The sequence below is a fragment of the Misgurnus anguillicaudatus genome, chromosome 5 (assembly GCF_027580225.2).
Source record: "Misgurnus anguillicaudatus chromosome 5, ASM2758022v2, whole genome shotgun sequence".
In the NCBI taxonomy this organism is placed as follows: Eukaryota; Metazoa; Chordata; class Actinopteri; order Cypriniformes; family Cobitidae; genus Misgurnus; species Misgurnus anguillicaudatus.
Window position 1 is genome coordinate 2397171 of NC_073341.2, and position 23223 is coordinate 2420393.

At 38.8% G+C, this 23223-nt stretch overlaps 1 protein-coding gene across 1 annotated transcript in view; it reads left to right on the plus strand.

Moving 5' to 3' along the window:
- The window catches only part of LOC129414436 (uncharacterized), a 32666-nt gene extending 15350 nt beyond the window's left edge, over positions 1 to 17316 (plus strand). Inside the window, exons 14-17 of the mRNA XM_055168498.2 lie at positions 10829 to 10897; positions 11042 to 11087; positions 11173 to 11280; positions 15278 to 17316. Coding sequence (XP_055024473.2) covers positions 10829 to 10897; positions 11042 to 11087; positions 11173 to 11280; positions 15278 to 16182 — 1128 coding nt within the window. The 3' untranslated portion in view covers positions 16183 to 17316. The remainder of the gene's footprint in view (positions 1 to 10828; positions 10898 to 11041; positions 11088 to 11172; positions 11281 to 15277) is intronic.
- The last annotated feature ends 5907 nt before the right edge of the window (positions 17317 to 23223 follow it).

Sequence of the window (23223 nt, forward strand, 5' to 3'; positions counted from 1 at the left end):
CTAGCAATGTCAAGATTAGGGATGGGCATTTTCCAGTAACTTACTATTACCAGTAATTTACTATTACTTTTAATATTTAATTTTTCGAATATTTAAGCTCTTAAAGAACGAATATTCGTTTATTTAAATTATGTTAATTAAGACATGCGTGTTTTGTATTTTTAATTTTGTCATAATTTCACAGAAGGCTTATAATTAGGAAATATCCACAACAAGCTAAACTTATATTCTGTATGTATATATATGTATTTTTAAGTTGAAAACATTGTAATATATATATATATATATATATATATATATATATATATATATATATATATATATATATATATATAAATTAAATTCTTCTTAAAAATATCCTACAGAAAAAAATGCGTTAAAACTTAATGCGGAGCGAAGTCTAGTCAAATCCTTAGTTTCAAGTCGGTCGTTAGTATTAATTCATTACTGTTTGATCTTACATACATTATATTATACCAAATATTATACACTAAGCCCAAATCTAAGCGAAGTTTGAGGACTTGCGAAGTTTAAAGTTTGAAGACTTGACAAAGTAGGCTATCATCATTTAAACAGACTCAAAACACCAAGAGCCCGGAGCAAACGAAAAAAAAACACATCTACATAACCGACTGCTCAGTCGCCATATAAATATCTTCTCAGTTTAGTTTGACATGTATTTGTGAATAAAGAAAACCGTATTTATCCTCCTACCTGCTTCGGTGAAAGCCCGTTCTTCTGACTAGATACAATAGCCTAATGCTGGTGCTTCCTCGTGATGATGATTATCCGATAAAAACAACAGACGGATTGAACAAGATTGAATATCGGTATTTAACATTATTTTACAAATAACGTAAGCGGCTCGATACCTTATTGTTGACTCTGCAAAGTTACTAACGTTAGCTTAATTTAACAACATTTCACAAAGACGGTGCTTTGCTTTAAACTGCCATGTGCAGTTATCCGGTTCATTTTCGAAAGAGCACCGCATATAATAAATGTTCTCCGTTTCATTTTGTTCTCCGTGTCTGTCTCCTTATTAACAGAATAAAGTAGACTTTATAACAGAAAGCTTACAAATCTCTCATGATGTGTTGATTCGGGCGGCGGAGAAGCACGTTTAATAACACGTGAGCCCTCACTGAGCCAGTGGCCAAATACGGCGCGTCGCGGACAAACCCGGAGATAAAAGGAAAAACTTAAATTCGTCTGCAATCTGCATTGCCAAACAATCAGAAATACATACAAATTAATGTTCATGTATATTTTACATTTAAGTCTGTAAAAGACAGTATAGATGAAGTGAAAAAGCATTAAATAAGTTGTTACCCTTTGGTGGCACATTAAAAACAAACAAACATTCGAAGAGCATTTTTTAAATTCGAATTATTATTGCCATTCGAATATTCGAATATCCGTGCCCATCCCTAGTCAAGATCAAATGCCTGACATATTTTCACAGACTAACACACGTCTCAGGCATAGACTACAGTATTTAAAATAGCATATATGTATTAGTTATATTTTCTATTTAATTTATAGAGCAATTCACGCAAAGATATTAGGTTAACTATAGTCTATATAGTCTAGAAGAGAGTAAGTGTATGACGACTCGCAGCAGAGTGGGGAGGGGGCGTGGCATCACGATGGTGTCTCTCCATCGTGATGTCAGTCAACCATCACGATGGACGATGATATCGTCTATCGGCACAACCCTAGTCGAGAATAGAGCCCTGCACGGGCCAAAAATTCCAGCCCTAACCCGGCCCTGGCCTGAAGTGTTCAAGCCCTACCCGACCCTAGCCCGACAATGCCTGCAATTTTTCAGCCCGAACCCGACCTGACCCGAGACCAATATCAATCACTTTTAAGCTCTATCTGACGCGCGCGCTCTTTGATGCGCACTCTCTCTCTCTCGGATGCGTAATAAGAGGTGAAGTATAGCTTTAGCCTACAGAAATGCTTATTGCTTTAATGTAGGGAGTTATAATAGTTCATTGTTCACAGTTCATATTTATGATCTTATAGTCCATTTGAACATTTTTGTACGAATTGACTGTATTCTTCAGAAAAACACTAAATAACTTATCTTCCCTTACCTGTCGCTGTTCAGTGTGCAATTAATAAATAAAAATTAGTATGACGTTAATTTTTAAAAGTGTGCGAGGTCCGTGCACGTCCTCCGCTATAGCAAAAAGCGCAATCGGCTAAACGAGCATTAAATATTAATATGACGTTGATTTTTGTTTTTATTCATTTATATTCACAAAACTTATCAACAAAACATCGATTAAAATTAAGAGACAAATTATATGAAACGAAATTCATTTTAAAGTAGCAAGAAAACTTAAATTAAACTCGAAAATAATGTTTTACCCATTACAATTCTCCCTTCAAATTAATCTTTACAACGCGTATGGCGTTTAAAATTACGGTCTATCTTTCGTAATAAGCTAAATAAATTTAAACAAAACAACAACAACAACATTATAACAATATTCAAACCTAACAATACTCAAACATAAATATAAAACAGACATTATCTATAAGGATACATGTTAAAACATTCTGATATGCGTTTATAATAGCTGGTTGGTATAGATGTTTACTATTTTGGCAAAACCTCCGTTGCAAACCTCCATTTACCTGAATAAAAATAATTTTTACTTTGAAAATGATGCGCTGTCACTGACAGCGCCTGTCACATTAACATGAGCTGTTCGTTTACATAAGACTCCATCTACGTTCATTTACACTGCAGCGCAACGTCTGAGTTCTCAACTAAAACAAGGTCTGCAGCTTTTGCGAACGAATCCTTTTATGAGGGTCGAAAACGGTGGTGTGTAAATGAAAGGAGTAAACGTAGCAAAAGTAACATTTAAAGGAGAAACCCATTAATGTAAGCCTCAGATGCGCGCTGTCTCTGCTACACACGCAAACACACACACAATGAGGAGAGACGTTAAAATAAGCCCGAGCCCGGTCTGTAAAAAAAAAAACGGCCCGAGCCCGGCCCAAATGGGCTTAGCCTGTCGGGCCCCATCGGGCCCCGACGGGCTTGCAGGGCTCTAGTCGAGAAGAAGAAGCTAAGTTAAGCCCAAGCAGGCTACCTCCCCGGGGTAAAAAACCCCCTAGGAGAAAAAAAAACAAAAACCCCGGGATGTTTAGCCGAGGAAATAAAAATAAAAGTCCTAGGAGGGAAAAACCCTTGGGAGATATACATGTATATACACACATATTAACGGATAAGGAGCTTAAGCGGAGATTAAGCAGAGATTAAGCGGATATTAAGCGGGTCCTGCCGGTGGTCGTTGGTCAGGCATCAGCTGGGCATCACATTGAAGGACGACCAGTAGATCAGAGGTGTGCCGACTTCCACATCCACCGGAACTGGGTCTGTTTGTCCCATTGTCCTCTGGGTCAATGGGACCCAGGGACGAGACAGGGAGAGAAAAACAAAATCATATTAGCGTAGGGGCCGTTCACATGTAATGCAAGTGTCACACAGTGATGTGGTTGAATCAGCTTAGTTTCAGACAGACTAACTATTGCGGCATAATTATATTATCCATAGTTGAGGATTTTGCAAATTGGGGGCCCAGTGCGACGGTATATATGGTAACAAAGGGTCACCTTCCGATTTTTAAGAGAAAATGAAACCTGTCGACCCGTTTGACTAAGGCCTGTACCCCACTGTCGTCGTTAATGCAGGTTCAGTGGCAAACGGGTCTATATTGCATACTATTTACAAGATCACGAAAAAACGCCAACATCGCAACCTGACCATACGTGTCAACCCGTTTGACTAAGGCTGGAGGCCCCACTGTCGTCGTTAATGCAGGTTCAGTGGCAAACGGGTCTGTATGGCATACTATTCACAAGACACAAGAAAGCGCCAAAATCGCAACCCGACCATACGTGCCAACCCGTTTGACTAAGCCCAGAAGCCCCACTGTCGTCGTTAATGCAGGTTCAGTGGCAAACGGGTCTGTATGGCATACTATTCGCAATAGAAAGAAAGCGCCAAAATCACAACCCAACCATACGTGCCAACCCGTTTGACTAAGGCCAAAAACCCACTGTCGTCGTTAATGCAGGTTCAGTGGCAAACGGGTTTGTATGGCATACTATTCACAAGAACACGAAAGTTCCAAAATCGCAATCCGACTATAGGTTAAGATAAGATTTTTATTTATTTATTTGGTTGATCTGTGTTATGACCGCGAGTGCTTTGTTCCGTACAGATAACTATTTCGAGTTAAGTACTTTTACTAGACAAATTATGCGAATGCTTTGTTGAAGAGAAAAGTTTTAAGTCTAGATTTAAAATTATCGACTGTGTCTGATTCTCGGACATCGGTTGGTAAATCATTCCAGAGCTTAGGGGCTAAGTAGGAAAATGACCTTCCACTTTTAGACACTTTTGATAGTCTAGGGATAATCAAGAGACCAGAATTTTGCGACCGTAGTGTGCGTGATGGATTGTATTCTGATAGTAATTCTCTAAGATATGAGGGTGCTAGGCCATTTAAAGCTTTGTAGGTGATTAGTGATATTTTAAATTGTATGCGATATTTAACTGGTAGCCAGTGTAAAGATGCCAGAATTGGGCTTATGTGGTCATACTTTTTAGATCGAGTAAGTACCCTTGCAGAAGCGTTTTGAACTAGCTGAAGCTTGTTTACTTGATTTGCATGGCATCCCCCGAGTAGCGAGTTACAATAGTCTATTCTAGAGGTCATAAAAGCATGGATAAGCTTCTCTGCGTCAGATGTAGACAGTATATGGCGTATTTTCGAGATATTTCTAAGATGGAAGAATGCTGTGCGGCAGACGTTGGCGATATGACTATCGAAGGATAAGTTGCTGTCGAACATCACACCTAAGTTCCTAACTGTGGAAGATGGCACCACAGTGCAGCCATCTATGTGCAACTTGTAATCTGACATATTATGTTTGTAGCGATTCGGTTCAATAATAAGTATCTCTGTCTTATTGGAGTTCAGCTTAAGAAAGTTATGTGCCATCCAGTCACTAACATCGCTAAGGCAGTCTGTTAGCTTAGAAAACGTGTGTGTTTCGCTGGGATGTGAGGAGATGTAAAGCTGGGTATCATCCGCATAGCAGTGAAAACTTATGTTATGTTTCCTGATAATGTCTCCTAGAGGTAACATGTATAACGAGAACAGGATAGGACCTAAAACCGATCCCTGCGGTACACCGTATTTAACCAGGGAGTGATATGACTCTTCCTCGTTTACATAAACAAAGTGATAGCGATTGGTTAGATACGACCTAAACCAGGCTAGCGCCTGACCACTGATACCAACATAGTTTTCTAGTCTATTGAGTAAGATTGTATGATCTATTGTGTCAAAGGCTGCACTAAGGTCTAATAATATAAGAATTGAGATTTCACCACGATCGGATGTTAATAGGAGGTCGTTTGTAACTCTAAGCAACGCTGTCTCTGTGCTATGGTGGGGCCTGAATCCTGATTGGAACTTTTCATATGTACTATTATTTGTCAAGAATGTGCGTAACTGGCTTGCCACTACCTTTTCTAATATTTTCGAAAGAAAAGGGAGATTTGAGATTGGTCTAAAGTTATTAAGCTCTCCCTGATCAAGCTGCGGTTTTTTAATCAGCGGTTTAATAACTGCTAGTTTGAAAGCTGTTGGAACGTATCCTATTTCTAGCGATGAGTTAAAGATATTTAGAACCGGGGTTGACCCTACAGGGAATACCTCTTTAAGCAGTTTTGTGGGAACGGGGTCTAATATACAGGATGATGATTTGGATGATGTAACTAGTCTAGAGAGCTCATCTATTGTAGTAGGTTTAAATGAATCAAGATGTTCGTATGGTAGTCTAGTGTTAAGTGAACTAGCGGGTTGAGTGGTGGCTGCCTGGGTAGCTACGATGTTTTCCCTTATAGCCGTAATTTTGTTAGAAAAGAAGTTCATGAAGTCGTTACTATTGTGTTGAAGTTTACTACTGGTTTCTGTTTGTTCTTTATTTCTAGTCAGTTTTGCAACCGTGCTGAAGAGGAAACGAGGGTTATTATGATTCTCATTTATAAGCTTGCTAAGATAGGTAGATCTGGCGGTTTTAATAGCCTGTCTGTATTGTTTAACACTCTCTTTCCATGCTGCACGCCATACCTCTAACTTTGTGCTTCTATAATTTCTTTCCATTTTCCTAGTTGCCTTTTTGAGTGCTGCGGTGTGATGATCATACCATGGAGCTGGCGGTTTTTCTTTGATTCTCTTTTTTCGAATGGGAGCAACGGCATCCAATGTGTTAGAACAGACATTGTTTAGGTTTTCTATTACAATATCTAGATCGTCAGAGTTATCTGCTACATGTTTAATTTGGGACAGGTCTGGAAGAGTGCTAATAAATCTATCTTTAGTGGTGGAAATTATTGTTCTGGCTAATCTGTAGCATGTTGTGGATTGACTGATCCTATCTAGAAGTACAGTGTATGACACAAGGTAATGGTCAGAAACTGCATCACTCTGAGGTGATATTTTGATGTCATTAATATTGAGCCCGAGTGACAGAATTAAGTCTAATGTGTGCTTACGAGTATGCGTTGGCCCTGTCACGTTTTGTCTAATATTGAGAGAATTTAGAACATCCATAAATGCACGTCCTAGTGCATCTTTTGGGTTATCCACATGAATATTAAAATCACCAACGATAAGAGCTTTATCTACAGTGACTACAAGCTCAGACAGGAAATCTGCTATTTCTTTAAGGAAATCTGCATGGTGGCCCGGAGGTCTATAGATTGTAGCTAAGGCAAAAGAGAGCTGTTTGTGGTTACGATCGGTTATTTCCATATTTAACAACATTAGTTCGAATGATTTAAATTTTACTTCAGATTTTTGGTTTACTTTAAAAATGTTGTTGTATATTGTAGCTACACCACCCCCTCTCCCCTTTAATCGAGGTTCATGTTTATAATAATAGTCTTGTGGGGTGGATTCGTTTAAACTAATGTAGTCGTCTGCTTTAAGCCAGGTTTCTGTTAGACAGAGTGCATCTAAGTTTTGGTCTGTAACTATTTCATTGACAATAGGTTCTTTATTGGTAAGCGATCTAATGTTAAGAAGGCCGAATTTTAACATTCGAGGTTCATCTGTTAAAGTATTGTTTTCTAATTTTATATTAATCAGATTCTTACCAGATGTGGCAAGCGGTGCTCTGTATTTATTTGTTCGGGGAACAGAAACAGTTGAAATGTGTTGATATTCTGGTAAGATTGACTCGAAGTGCTGGGATATAAGTGATCTTGACATATCACGGCAGCTAACAGATGGATGGTTAAGCCGATCCGTCTGTTGTCTGACTTGTACCCTGGATAGTCAGACTGTATTCGAAGTAAGACTATTGGTCAGATTTATAGAGAGAATCGCCCTTCCTTCCTGAGATGGATGGAGGCCATCTCTCTTTAGCAGGTCAGGTCTCCCCCGAAAATGCTTCCAATTGTCTATAAACCCTACGTTATGCTGAGGGCACCATTTTGACATCCAGTCGTGAAGAGACAATAATCTACTGTAAGTTTCATCCCCCCGGTAGGCGGGGAGGGGACCAGAGCATATTACATTGTCTGACATTGTTTTAGCAATTTCACATATCTCTTTAATATTATCTTTGGTGATCTCCGACTGGCGGAGTCTGGTGTCATTCGTGCCGGCGTGAATAACAATTTTAGAAAACTTACGCTTAGCATTAGCCAGCACTTTAAGTTTTGATCTAATGTCTGAAGACCTGGCTCCCGGTATACAATCGACTATGGTGGCTGGTGCCTCAATGTTTGCGTTCCTAAGTATCGAATCTCCAATGACCAAGGCACTTTTAACAGACGTCTCAGTCGCTGTGTTGCTTAGAATATCGAACCTGTTTGAAATTACCAGGGGGATCTTGGGTGGGCACCGGAAACGACTTTGCCGCCTGACAGTCACCCAGTTAGTCGGCCCCCTTGACTCAGATGATGGAACCGAGCTATGTGTATTACGTTTAACACTAGGCGCACCCGAAACAGTGTTTGTAGCATTAGCGGTATTAGCGTTTGTAGCATTAGCGGTATTAGCGTTTGTAGCATTAGCGGTATTAGCGTTTGTAGCATTAGCGGTATTAGCGTTTGTAGCATTAGCGGTATTAGCGTTTGTAGCATTAGCGGTATTAGCGTTTGTAGCATTAGCGGTATTGCTGTCATCAACTAGCGTTTGGATGCGCGCTTCTAGTTCTGCAATCTTCTCCGTCAGCCTAACTACTTCAATACACTTATCACAAGTAAACCCCTCTGTGCTGATGGAAGAAGCTAAACTGTACATGTGGCAAGTAATGCAGGTTACAATAACAAGCGGAGTCTTACCGCTTTCATGTTGGGTGATGGCGTCTTCGGTCACCTGGACGCGGTCCGTGAAGCTACATCGTGAGGGAAGCTCACTCGCAGCACGCCCCGATCGCCTGCGGACGTCTGTAGCCAGTGTGATGTGAGGCAAGCTGAATCTGCGACGGCCGGGCAGCGGCTCCTCCACGGCTTCCCGATCGCTTTCATTCTGGGCGATGGCGTCTCCGTTCCCTCGAGCGCGGTCCGTGAAGCTGCACCGCGTAGGGTGTTCGCTTTTTGCACTTCTCGGTCGCTTGTGGATGTCTGGAGCCTGGGTGAACTGGGCGCTGTACTTCGCGTAGGATCTGCGATAACCGGGTATCAACTGCTCCACAGCTTCCCGTTCAGGTGAGGACAGGTCTGAATAGCATACAGTGGATGAGTCCGCCATTAGATCGGCAAAATGGTAACTAAAACCGGCACCTGTGATGCTAGCGGGCTATATCATTAGCCAGTTTCAAGAAGTTGTTAAAAACACAACTTGTCATGATTAATATTTGACTGTGTTGTACTGTAATGATTATTTTGTATTATTCTTGTACTTTTGTATTTTACTTGTTTTATTTTTAGTAGCGCTTCAGGGCTCCAGACTAACTTTTTTCACTAGGAGCACAGTGGCCCGCAACTGAAAATTTTAGGGGCGCAACCAGAAAATGTAGGGGCACACACCGTAAATCAACATGCTAACCAAATATTCACATTTCTACTAATTTCCACTGTATTACTAATAAATACTTTGATGGTGAATGCAGAAAGTACAATGTTCTGTTTCAAATTCAGTGTCACATCACAATAAATGGTCAAATTTACTGGTCGCACATGTGCGACTTGATGTAAAATTCAGTGGCACACTCTAAAAATTTTGGTGGCAGTCTGGAGCCCTGCGCTTTGTGTTTTAGAAAAGCACATTGTAAATGTATTATTATTATTATTATATTGTCTCAAAATAGCACAGTTCAGTACATCTTAGATGTTCTTCTTAATTTTATCTTAAGAAGTACTAAAGACTAGTCTTTGTACAGTATAGATGGTTTCATCGGACGTGCGTTGTCGCGTTTAAGAGGCTGAATCGAAGTAAACTTCTGTTTTGTATTTATTTTTTGATCTGGCTAGTGGCTAAACTAATCTTTGAAAAGACCTTGACCTTGTCTAAAATAAAATGTTTTGGATGATAAAGACGAGGGGAGACGACAAGCGTGAATCCCAACTGTGTGGAAAGGTTTGACAGGCCAGAATTCAATGACCTGCCGCTAACATTGTATACATTAAAGGATTACTCCACTTTCATTATTTTTTTTGATCATTTACCCACCCCCCATTTCATCTAAGATGTTTATGGGTTTCGTTTTGTTCGGTCGAAAAGAAATTAAGTTTTTTGAGGAAAACATTTCAGGATATTTCTCCATATAGTGGACTTTAGTGGACCTTAACAGTTTACAGTTTCAGTGCAGCTTCAACAGAGGCATAAGGGTCTTATCTAGCGAAACCATCCTCATTTTTTACAACAAAAGTACCTCTAAACTGTCACAGTTTTAAACTGCATTGAAACTGAAAACTGTCCACTATATGGAAAAAAATCCTGAAATGTTTTCCTCAAAAAACTTAAATTCTTTTCGACTGAACAAAGAAAGACAAACACATCTTGGATGACATGGGGATAAATTATGAGGATTTTTTATGAAAGTGGAATAATCCCTTTATTTTATACAGTAATGTTAGTTCAGTGTAACAGTTGATTCGCGGTAGATATGATATCTGAACGGAGGTAATTTACTTATCATTTATTCTCCTTGTTATCAGAAATAAACAATAAAATGATTTGTTATTATTGATTCCATGTGGAAGTCTACCGGAAGTTGCGTTCAGTGCATGAAATTAGAGCATGAAAATACTTCTTAACAGCATGCATTGGGGTAACAGAAAGTGGTAGAACTCTAAAAGTTTACTGTAAGAAATGTTTTAGATTTTAGCTTCATGACAAATCATCAGAATTAAGCCTAGCACTAATTATTATTACTAACCTTTAAAATTTTTTTTTCTTCCTGCTTTTGCTTAAAGGAACAGTATGTAGGATTGTGGCCAAAACTGGTATTGCAATAACAAAACTTGTGGCTAAAACTGGTACTGCAATCACCCAACTGGTGGTCAATACACAACATGACAACATAAACATCAGTTGAGGGCTGCAACTCCACTTTTTAAATGACAATATTCTTGCCATAACACTGTTGTCAGTAATATAAGTATTTGAAATGAAAATTATTTCTTAATGTCTAGTGACATATCAGGGTCATTTTGTGATTAATTTATATAAATTTCTTACATACTGTTCCTTTAATGTCAACAAAAACATTTTTTGTAAGTTTTATTTTTCTTCTATTTATTTCCAATGTATAATACCTGAATAATTCTCTTCTTTAGGATGGTGATGGCAGAAAGGCTGAACTGAGCGTGCCGTTTTCTTTCCTCTCATCAGGACTGTGTGTTCAGGTTAGACGCAACTTATAGAATTACACTGCAACCAAGCTGTGTCCCATAGTAGGCTTTGAAACATTTATTGAATGTTTATCATTTACATACTGTAAAACAGAATATAGGCAAGTGGTATATGATCCTGACATGTGCTCTTTGCAGGTGTGGCACTTAGATCTCCAGGGAAGACGAATCATTTGCCCTGATTGTAAGTGAAAACATCTAGAATCACTGAAATATACCTGTAGATGAACATAAACCCACTCATATTAATCTATGTTAACTCTTTACAGACACACACAGACGTTGGGGTCTCATCATTGGCACTGTATTGTCTCTTCTGGCAGTAATGACGGTACTGTTCTGCACTGCATGCTATGTGGTCAAAAGAACAATGTCAGGTTAGTTTACAAATGTTTTGTTGCTAAACACTGCTAAAACTAATCTCTTACTAAGTATTTCTGTGTTGATTTCCAGTATAATTGTCTAAAAGTTCTTAAATCAAGATATATTTAGTCAAAACAACCCTGATAAGAACAAAAAAGTAATTTAACCTTTTTGTCACAATACACTATCACAATACTCATCATTAACTCTTTCCCTGCCAGCATTTCAAAAAAAGTTGCCAGTGCCAGCATTATTCATGATTTTCACAAAAGTCGAATGCCTTCCAGAAAAAGTTCTTCTTTAAATATATAAACATACAATATATTAAATGAAAGAACAGACCCTCTGCTTTCAAAAAAGTAAAAAAAGACTTTCTAGGAGAGAATCTTGCTGAAAGGACCTCACTTTACTTCCGATTCCAAACTATTAAAAAGCCTTTATTCAAACATGGATTACTTTAGAAACATTCAAAGAACGACAAACACTCTGCACACTTCACTGCAAACTATCTTCATTTGTTCTCTTTTCATCACCTCTCAAATATGGGTAGGTTTCTTTATAGAACATGTCTTTATTGAAAATTTACCAAATATTTAAAAAAAAAACTTTCCCCCAGGCAGGATTAAAAAATACAAAGTACAGATCAATAATTACATAAAATTAAATAAACCATATCTTGCATTCTATAATTTCACACATCCAAAGCTTCTTCAATATCTCCATTTTTAACAAAATCTAGGAATATCCTCCGTATATCAAAACATTCAAAGGGTTTCTTTCTTATTACATATGTAAGCTTTTCAAGAGCCAAACAAGTTATTACGTTTTTCAGTCATAGTCCAAGCGAAGGGCAATTTGTACTCTTCCAGTAGAGGGCAAATAGAGCGTCTTGCTTGTAATAAACACAAATCCACCAATTTCCTTTCTTTAGTGGACAACGAACAATTGTCTTTGTACATACACAATACACACAACACAGGACATGAAGGAAGTGGAGAGGAAGTAAACTGTGAAATATATTGAGTTACCCCAACCCAAAACCTCTTTATCTTCTCACACTCCCACACAAAGTGGAAAAATGTACCTGTGATCTTATTACATTTGAAACACAAATCAGGGATATTAGGGTTAAAGGGCGTGTTGCAGGTTACATTTTTCAACGAATTTGTGCAATTTTTTTGATAATAAACATTTAAACTGTTATCAATCGTATTTTATGTTGTTGGGTATCACAAAACGGAATATAATACGAAAAAGTCCAGCGGTTTGTAATAATTCTCCTTTCCCCCCACAACGCACTGCATGACGTCACGCTGGGGAGTGAATTTACCAAAGCTGCCTTGAGAGCATTGAGAATGACTATAGAAAGACGATTAAAGTACAGTTCTGATAGCGCAGATTATAGATAAATACATAGATAGATAGACAGACAGACAGACAGACAGATGGATAGGCTATAGAGAGATAGGCAGACAGCCGGATAGCATAACGTTAGCATAACTTCGTTTAAAAAGTAAACAAAAATTAACATACTCAGGCGTGCTGGCTTGAGGGGGTCCATGGTCCTGCCTGAAATGGGTGTAACTGTATGCGATCTTCAGCACGAACAGCATGTTAAATCCTGGAAGCCGAGTGAGGCACGTCACATCTGTTCGCTGGGTCGACCAGCGACCAAAACGCACTCACTTCCTTAAGCCGCCTTTCCCCTGCACACGACATACGGAAACGACAGTCGGAGTTCTCCCCCTAGTGGCAGTCGTAATGAAGTTTCAGTTTAATCGTATATGGGAGGAGAGCTCATTCCAGTGCAAGAGGCTTCATTCTAATATATTTACCATGGTGGAATAAATAAATGAATGCAAATGAATTAAACAATAAACAGCTATGCATGTATGACAAAGATTGCCAATATTTTTTGGAGAGAACATATGAAGACAAGATTAAAATAATTACATACACAAATTAAATTAATAATGTATTTATTATCAGTAATCAAAAGTTTTTTTTAAAGGATTCAAGTGTTACTAATAAAGTTAAACAAAAAGGATTAATCATTCTTACCTCACACACAGTTTATGATTGGAATACAATGAAATACATAACTTCTGGTCGGCGTATCGCATGCGGTTTAGTCGCGCAAGTTAAAATTTTTTAACGGATCCAACGTTCAAAATGGATCCGATATTTACGCATCCGCAGATGGTCGGCACTTCACGCAGACCCTTTGCGACTCTCCATAGGAAATGAATGACTTCCGGCTTATCGGCCGTCGTTTGTCGTGTGCAGTGCAAAGGCGGCTTTACAGCCAGTAGCGGAGTGGCAATCGGGAGAGTCGGGACTTTCCCGGTGGGCCGATCCTCTAATAGTTATACATTGAGTTATATTAGCAACACCACCGTCTGGCGGCGTGATGCGGCCGGTTCCCGCAGCCCGCTGGTCAAACTGTGCAGCCTCTCTGCTCAACAAACTATATAAAAGTGCTCAACCCGTTCGGCAGGTCCAATGTACAGGATTTATAAAAATATGGTGATCAATGAGCGGTTCCTCCTCAAATGGCATAGCCTTTGACATCATTTGATCCGAGTGTGCTGCTGACCGCTGTTTCTGCGTATAAAATGATCGTCTGATTCGTTTAATCGCATAAACAAAGCATCCTTTTATTTCACAAAACAATATATTTGAGATATTATTTGATAGACTAGTAAGTGTGGATTAAGGATGTTTAAAAATATCTAGCCTGGTGGTCAGGACATGAATGCTTCAAATCAGCAGATTTGCGAAATTTTATTTATCTCCACATATATCATAAATAATAATTAGCATGGTAACTTTGCAGTATAACACATTATATATTTCCTACGATGTATATATGATTTCCAAATTATATACGTAGGTATTAAACAGCAATAAATGTCTCATCTGTCTCTATGGCTCTGGCTGAGGCTTTCTCCACTTCTCCCCAACATGACGTCATCGCCGAATTGCGCAAAAAAGCCGTTAATACCAAAAACGTAAAAAAGTGGTCTTTAAGACTATTTTTGAGACATTTTAAATATGATGTACATATCTTGAGTGATTTATGTACCCATTAATCAACAGTGGTGGTTAACCTGCAACACTTCCTTTTAAATTTGTTTTATTTTATTTACAGGGTCTATATAAGTTCTCATTATCCAAATATATTGTAAGAGTTTCAATCGTGAGTTCAAAGTTTGTGTTGTGTTTAAACAAATAGTATTCCAGTCATTAAGTGAAATGTCAATATTTAAATCTTGGCACCATGCGTGTCTTTTATTTTTAGAGCTTTTGGGTAGGTTTGTAAATGATGTTAGAGATCAGATTCAGAACTTACACAGAGTTTTTACTGTTTTTGGATTAGCGGATGCTTCAGTGTTTTATAAGTTGTGAAAGTGTGAAAACATAGACTTTTGAAGATGAGTTTCAAAGTGCACATTTTTGATAACGTTGCCTTGTCATCCTTGTGTAAACTATGTAAACGCGAATGTCGGCATGCCCTACTGTAGTGTTCATTCAGTCTATACAGTAGGACTGTGCAAGTATAACCAATACAACAAGTTGTGTTTGTGCTGCTCAAGATAATTATTATGAATAGATTATCAATGCTTCTCTAACATAGTTTACAACATTTTGGCACTTATAGTCCAGGGTAATAAACCATCTCATCGTCGTCTAAACAAAACTGCTCAATGCTTTCTCCATCTTAATTGTATATTTTCCCCCTCTGTAGACATGGGCAAGGTGATATTGTTTTTTTACAAGGTAACATCGCCATCGCTGATCTTGTGTTGTTGTGTGTGTTTGAAATTTTTCATTAACACGAAGGATAAACTTTTCTGTTTTTCACTTCATCATTGTCGCGTAAACGTAGCCTAAAGGTGGTCGGTTTTGAAAAACAGCATAGCTACTACAGCATGCTACTGCAATATGGAGGTAAATCAACTTTCAGTCAGAAAAAATTAATCCGAGATAATGTTGCTTTATATTTTGCAGTGTGGCGCTGTGCTAAAAGAAGACCCATTCTGCTGGTATGCTCATCTGATGATACAGCCCACATTACAGCTGTGTGCTCCTTGGCCTTCGGCCTGCAGGAGGAGCTCTCCGTGGACATCAGGCTGGCACAGTGGGCGCATTGTCGCTCTCAGTCCTCTCTGACTCAGCTGGGACCCCAGCCGTGGCTATACGGTCAGTGTCGGGCTGTGCAGAAGGCTGGGGGCATCGTCCTGATCGCATGGAGTCTTGACGCTTACCATGCTTATCTGAGATGGAAGAAGAGCCATTCAATCATAAAGAGTAAAGGGATTTCAAAGGTCTGCAATACCGGGATATATGGTGAAGTTGAGGGTTGGTGCGAAGAGAAAGAGAAGATGTGCTATGATGAAGAATGGCTGAAAAAGCTAAGAAGTTCATCTTCTATCACAGCTCCTGTTTTAAATGCCGCCCTCTCTTGTCTGTGGACAGGAATACACAGCGATTCTCATGGTCAAGGATTTGGTTTGGTTTGCTTTCAGGGTCTTAACAGCAGCAGTCACATCCCAAAACACCTCAGTTGTGTTCAAAAGTACCATCTCCCCAGAGACCTGGCCTCTTTAATACATGACCTGGATGGCTCAAGGGATGGCATTGATAAAAGCAGGGGAAACAGGCAGTGCTGGTCACGGTTTTTTTCGAAAGGTCTGTCTTTCTTTGCGTCACGTCAGCTCGCGTCGAGACTGGAGGTAAAGCTTCCTGTAACAGACGGGTACAACTCGAAACACCTTCCAGAGTTCTCACAGAAAAAAAAGCGAAAGAAGTTTAAACGAAAGCGGCGTGAAAGTAAAGTGTTGGTATCGATATTGTCTACAAAGAAGTCTTTGAAGAAAAGCGGTGCAGCAGAGCTACTGGGAGCACATCTATGACTCTGACAAACAGACACGTGTTGAGTCCTGTGAGTAATGTAAATGCTGTATACCCCGGGGTCATGTACAGTAGTTACAGTGTTGGTCCAACAGGAGGCAGCAACATCACATTACATTCAGGGTTTTTAACCTGAAATATTAACCACGGTGCTCAATGTGGGCTCTGGGCATTTGATTGCTGAAGGCAAGGATTGTTTAGAGAATCAGAGGATTTATAAACTGTATGTAAATATATTATATTTTTGTATAAAGAACTGCATCAGTGGACTGTGTACTGTAAAACAGAAGTGACAAAACAGTTACTTAAGGGACACCAAGAGACTATTTTATGACTTTGAGGTTCAGATAATTCAGTCTAACCCATTTCTTAGCCATGTGCAATACCTTACAAAATAATTCACTGTTTACACTTGTCTTATAGACCCTTTACCAGTGACAGCCAGTGACTTCTTTTTGGAGGGCACACGATTCGAAGGTCGTCAAAACATGTATTTAGCCCGTCATGAGTATGGCTCGCCATGTCAAAATATGTGTTAGTTGTGTCATGTGAACCTATGTCCATCACATGTTTTGTCGAGATGTGTGCCTGCTGCGCACGCGTCTAAGGGGTTTATGATAAAACAGACGCACACGTTTGCCAGATACTGGCTTAATCTCATGTGTAATTAAAGTTTAGTGTTAAGTTTGTGTCTTTCGAGTATTTTGTGCGTCTCTTTCATCATAAACCATTTGACGCGTGTGCAGCAGGCACATATTTTGACATATTATGACGCATGATGCACATGGTTGGCATTACGCAATGAACACATATTTTGAATTCACGCCCCTCAGAAGAGAAGTCACCAACAAACATTTTTTACAGTTTTGTATAATATAGATTGTACAAAAGATTGAACTAGACATGCTTACTTATTAGCTCTGTGAAGTCTGTTTGTAATCCTACAGACAATTACTTTTACAGGTAGTATTGCTTATATACATGTTGTACAAAATTTTAATGATTATAACTAATTGCAGAGATGAATACAGAAATGTATTTTTACAGTAAGTATAATTATTGCAGATCATTTGTGCTGTATCTACTGTCTTTACTGCAATGTATTAACTGTAAAGCTGCTTTGCAACAATGCAAAACGTCTCGGGTTGCGTATGTAACCCTTGTTCCCTGAGAAGAAACGAGACGCTGCGTCAGAGAGCTGACGCTATGGGGGAACGCCTACAGCGTGACGGCCTCTAAGTATGTATATCAAATTTGACCAATGGTTGGGTGTGACGTCATAGGCGGAAGCCAGAGAGCATAAATACGGCGGAAAGGAACGCCCACTTTATCTGACATATACCGAAGCGGGTGTACAGGTACGCCAGAAGTATGGCCAGGGAGACGCAGCGTCTCGTTCCCTTCTCAGGGAACAAGGGTTACATACGTAACCCGAGACATTCCCTTTCGAGGTAACTTCAATGCTGCGTCAGAGAGCTGACGCTATGGAGAACGATATACCCAATCCGCTAGACTACAAGTATGACAAAGCATATGATCTCCAGGAATAAAGTTGTGATCCAACTCAAGAGTGAACAAATGTGAGCGGTGAGGACCTGCCTGTCGCATCACAGACATCCTGGATCGAGAGTTCTGCCCACAGGGCCCTAAATGCTGCCATACCTTGAGTTGAATGCGGAATGCAATATAATGGAGCGTGAAATATTATTCCGAACCTTAGGCACGTAACCCGGCCTAGGGTATAGGAAGCCTTCACCATGCCTGGAGCGAATTCAAGGCAGGTGAGTAAAATCAAGAGAGCCACTAAATGTTCTACCCTCTTAAGGGAGGTAAAAGCAAGAGAAATATAGTTTTCAGAGTTAGAAACTTTCTGAAATGGTATTCAATTGCTGAAATAGTGCCCCTGATAAGTCCTCTAGGACAGGGCCATGCACAGACCTTTTGAGGAGCATGTACTGAAACTGAAAAAGGGCACCCCCTCCAAATAAATATCACATAATAATCGTCTTAAAAGCTTTATATTTATTCACTATTAATGATTGAAAAAAATCACTATAAATGAATGAAAAATGACATTTTATGATAGCTTGGCATTATACAGTGCAAAGGATATCTGGCCTTGTAAGTTGGCTTTAACAATTTACATCCTGGGTGGTTGTCTGTATTAGGCCTGTTTGTAGTCATGTGTTTGTGAAGTGCTCTTGTGTACTCGCTCTTATTTAATTCTAGAATAGAATATATTATTTAATTTTTTCCTCTGCTTGCATACATAAAGTTAAATAAAAACATGTTTGAAGAAAAAAGCTATTCTGTTTGGTTTTATAAGCTAATTTTTATTATTTGGTAAACATGTTTATGTATGTCATTAAGAAGAGGGGGAAATAGGAGATTAAAGATCAAAATAGGAGATTATACTTAAGCAATATCGCTCGAGTAGGGGTGTGATATAGCTCTATATCGGCCGAGTGCCGGAGGCAATCACAGCCGTGATGATATAGAGCTATATCACACGACTCCGAGAGCGATATTGCTTTTATACAACAGTTCGACGGCACACGTTTGAAAAACGAAAACTAGAAAACAACAACGGAGTAATTTTAAAAGCCTCTTTGTTTGAGAACTACTTCCGCCACGGATTTGAGGGCGACCAGAATGACAGGTAACACTTTTGGCTGCTTTGAATCTCATATTAACTCAATGGACAGATTCGCCGTTTTTAAATATTACAATTTCTTGGTCACAAAGTGTAGTTTTAAGATTAGTTCAGTCGAGAATATATATGTATTATATTTAAATCTACAGGCGAGTAGTAAACAAAGCGCCAGTTTGAACGTTTGCGTAGTGAGATTAGGTACGAATGAGAACCAAAGCATGAGCGGACGTCAGTGTTCACGCGCCCCGCTGACAACCGCCCTCTCTGGGATACATCTCTGACAGGGATTCCCTGGCTCTCATGTTGGCCTGATGATCAAAAATTAGATCAACTCAGCAGTATTTGGTGTCATGATGAAACTATTACTTGTTTTGTTATTCATATTTAGTGTCTTTTGTGTTGTTATTGTTTTGGTGTGAGGTAAAAGTTAATAAAACTATACTTCTATAATGTTACTATTGGTTTACATTTCATCTTAACGCGATACGAGCACTCGGTTATTATTAGACTTCGTTCCTGTCAGTACTACTGTTTTTTATAAGTGTCAGAGAGATGTTTTTGCATGCTGCTTATAAATATACCAGTATCTCATAACATGTTTTTAATAGTCACGTCGCGATTAAATAAATGATCAATGTCCACATTTAAAAGCTGCGGTGCTTACCTGCAGTTCCACGGTGTTTTCGCGTTCTGATAAGAGATATAGCTCCAGAAAAAAATGAGTGTTTACATTCCTCTTTTCAAGTGTCCACACGATGTGACAAGACATTAATCCCATTAAGTTTAACGTAACATCCAAGAGCGCTGATCTTTGACGGAATAATAACTTGGTATTCACAGACTGATTTATAGGGCTGTCACTTTTGTGAAAAAATCATTTTCGATTTTTAATATATAAGTGTTCATTGAATCGATTGTAAAATCGATTTTCCAAGTAAAAGACGTTTCCATTTTCAACGCCAAATAACAGACAAATGTAAAGAGAGCGCCTGAAACGCACAAGTCAGCAATATTTCTTATTCATTGTCATTAAGTTTCGTGCAGAATAAAAAACAGCAACAGTAGTGCAACATTCTCTAAAAAAATATGCAGAGTGGCCTGCTGCCATAAATGAAAAACATTACTGCAGGCTTCAACCGGCTGCTTTTATGATTTAGGCAATTCACAAATTATTTTAAATAATGATTCGATCCATTTCAAACAACTGAAATGAAACTTTAAATAGACTTACTTGAAGTTGAGAACATGCTGTGTATTTTTTTATTAAACGTAACCGACACTAAGGCGGCACTAGGCAGGCATAATGAAATGCGCAAAAAGGCTAGGGCCATTACAAATTATTGGTCAGGAAAACAAGTCGATCAACATTTTAGGGGTCAAGAGCAGAGCGCTTTTCAATTACTATAGGGAATGTGGAGTTGACGTCACGCGGTGTTGCAATATGGATAATCCGCCATATTTGCAGGCACGCGTCCTATCCCGCTGTATTTGAGTTCATGTGTTGGAGGTTGTTTTTGTATTTTCTGTCGAGATTTTAATAAACTTCGATATGTTTGGTCAGTACTGCTCGATCAAGCAGGTCACGCGAACGTTCAGGGAGGAAACTGAACAACGGAATACGTTTTTTCAGCTTTTATTCGTGGAAAAAACAAAGGAAGCTGGTGCAGGAGCTGACGAAAAGACGCCGGATCGCGTGGTTTGCCTGCTGCAATCAGGAGAAAAACGTTTAATTTTCAAAAAAATCCCTGCATCAGCGAGAGTGTGTTCGCTGCATTTTCAGTCATTCAGTAATTTGTGATTAATAAAAGCAGAACCACTTAAATTGTCTTGTTTTTATGCTAACACTGTCAAACTAACTTGTAAATGTAAGTTATTGATTGATTCATTCATTCATATCTGATTACCCTAAACACATGAGTTATAAAAATAAATATTTAGACAATTTTGACGATTGTAACACGTATTTTTTATTAAATGCAACTGCTCAAACCCACTGCTTGTGACTCTTTAAATAACAACGTTAGCTAAATATTTAGCATTTTGTTTGTTTTAATAACTTTGCCAAAACAGAAGTGCCATCTTATGAACATGTGTTGATTCATCGCACAGAATACTACAGAGAAATTATTTTATAGAATCATTAAGATACGTAGGTATTAACACATTGTCAGTAAATAGCTGGTTTGCCAACCATAAGACTCCAAAAGAAGAAGTGTCACCTTACTATAAGCTTGAAGGGATTTATAGTTCTTAAACTCCTGCAAAGTGTAAATAAAGTCCTGCAAAAACAAGGTAATTGACCAGATATGTAAGCGGAGGTTGTGCGTCTGGATCCGTAATCCAGTCTTGGGCTGCTAATTCATGGATCTATGTTGTTTATTTGTCCAAATAAAGTTTTTTGGCAGTAGCATTTAGTTTCTCCCTATAGGGTCCCTTCTCTTTTTCTTTCAACTTCTTGATTTCTTCCGTTCTTCGTCAATTTTACCTAGTTTTAGCTTAACATGCCCACAATTAAATGGCATAGCGGTCGGCGGTGTCTCTAAACATGGCGCCCACGTCCCATAATGCAACAATGCGGTGACGTACATTAACATTCCCTATATGTCCATCTGTTAAGAAGACGCACTCCGACCGCTCTGATGTCCCAGGGAAACTCGGGTACTTCGTTGCCAGCTGCGTATTTCGTACTGCCAATCTTCCATCACAAAAGCGGGTCGCTGTCAGCTTGCAAGGGTGGCTCCTTGTCATAACTCATCATCTCCTGTAAGGTCACAATTTCGACGCTCTCTCGTGTTGCACAGGTTTATTGACGTTGTCCTCCATTTTCTTTGCAAAACACTAGATGCAGCTATTGAAAGCGTGAAACTATAGGTGCGTAAAATTGCTGGGTATTTTCTGTCTAGCTTTCGCACACCTACTGCACTTTCGTAATTCTTTATTTTCTTTTTCTGTTTGTTTGTGAGTTTTGTTACATTTATATTTTTAACTGTTTAATTCTTTTAAAATTAATAGTGTACATATTTGGTTAAAATCGATTGCCTGTTTTCGTTTTCGAAACTCTTTTGAATTGAAATTGAATTGAAACCTTTTATTGCCCCGAAGGGAATTTGTTCTGCACTCAAGGAAGCCACATTAACAAACATCCAACAACATTGCAAACATTAAAAAACAAAACATAAACAACAAAAGACAACAATAATAGCAATAATAATGGCATACAATAAGTCCAATATCTAAATAAATCGATAACTAATTAAAAATGTCTAATTAAAAATGTCTATAAAAAAATATTTTTTGTGCCTCTGTCTGATCTGTTCAGTAACTGAATGCTCCTCGGTACAAATGATGTAATGGCACGTTTCGTTTTTGTTGATGGCATTCGAAATCTACATCCAGATGGGAGTAAAAAGAACTCTAAGAAAAGTGGGTGGGATGGATCATCCAGTATCCTCAATGCCAGATTGAGGGTATACTGGTCTGTAAGATTGGAGATGGTTTTAACATCAGATCCAGTAATTTTTCTGCCCATTTTGGTCACCTTATCCAGCATATTCCTGTTCTGGACAGAAAGACCTCCCCCCAGCACTGGATGGCAAAAGACACTACACTCTGAATAAAAGTTAAATAAAACAATGTCAAAGTTGTTGTGTCTACATTAAAACTATGCAATTTCCTTAAAAAATAGAGCCACTGCTGTGCTTTTGAATATCTTGCTAGTGTGTTGGCAGACCAGTTGAGTTTATAATCAATAATAGTGCCCAGATACTTATATTCCATCACAGTCTCAATGACAGTCCCTTGAATAGTAACAGGTTGCAGTGGATGGTGCCGTTTCCTAAAATCAATCACCATTTCTTTTGTTTTAGAGATGTTTAAAATTAATGAATTTTGATTGCACCATTCATGGAATTGGTCGACCTCCGTCCTGTAATCCAGTTCATTATTATTTGTTAAAAAACCGACTAAAGCCGCATCATCTGCAAACTTAATCAGTGAACAGTTGGAATGGTGACTGACACAGTCATTAGTATATAAAATAAATAACAATGGTGATAAAACACATCCTTGTGGTGCTCCTGTGTTTGTCACAATGGTCCTTGACCGACCATGACCCGCCCTCACACACTGTTGTCTGCCTGTTAAAAAGTCCTGAATCCACTTTAAAAGAGTGAGGTTTACCCCCATGCTTGTCAGCTTCTCTATCAATATGTGTGACTGGATGGTATTAAAAGCTGAGGAGAAGTCTGCAAACAGGATGCGTACATAAGAAGCTGGTGTTTCAAGGTGTTTGTAAATTCCATTTAGGAGAGTTGTAACAGCATCTTCCACACCCCTTTTCTCTCTATAAGCAAACTGTAATGTGTCCATGTGAGCTTGGGTTTGTATTTTG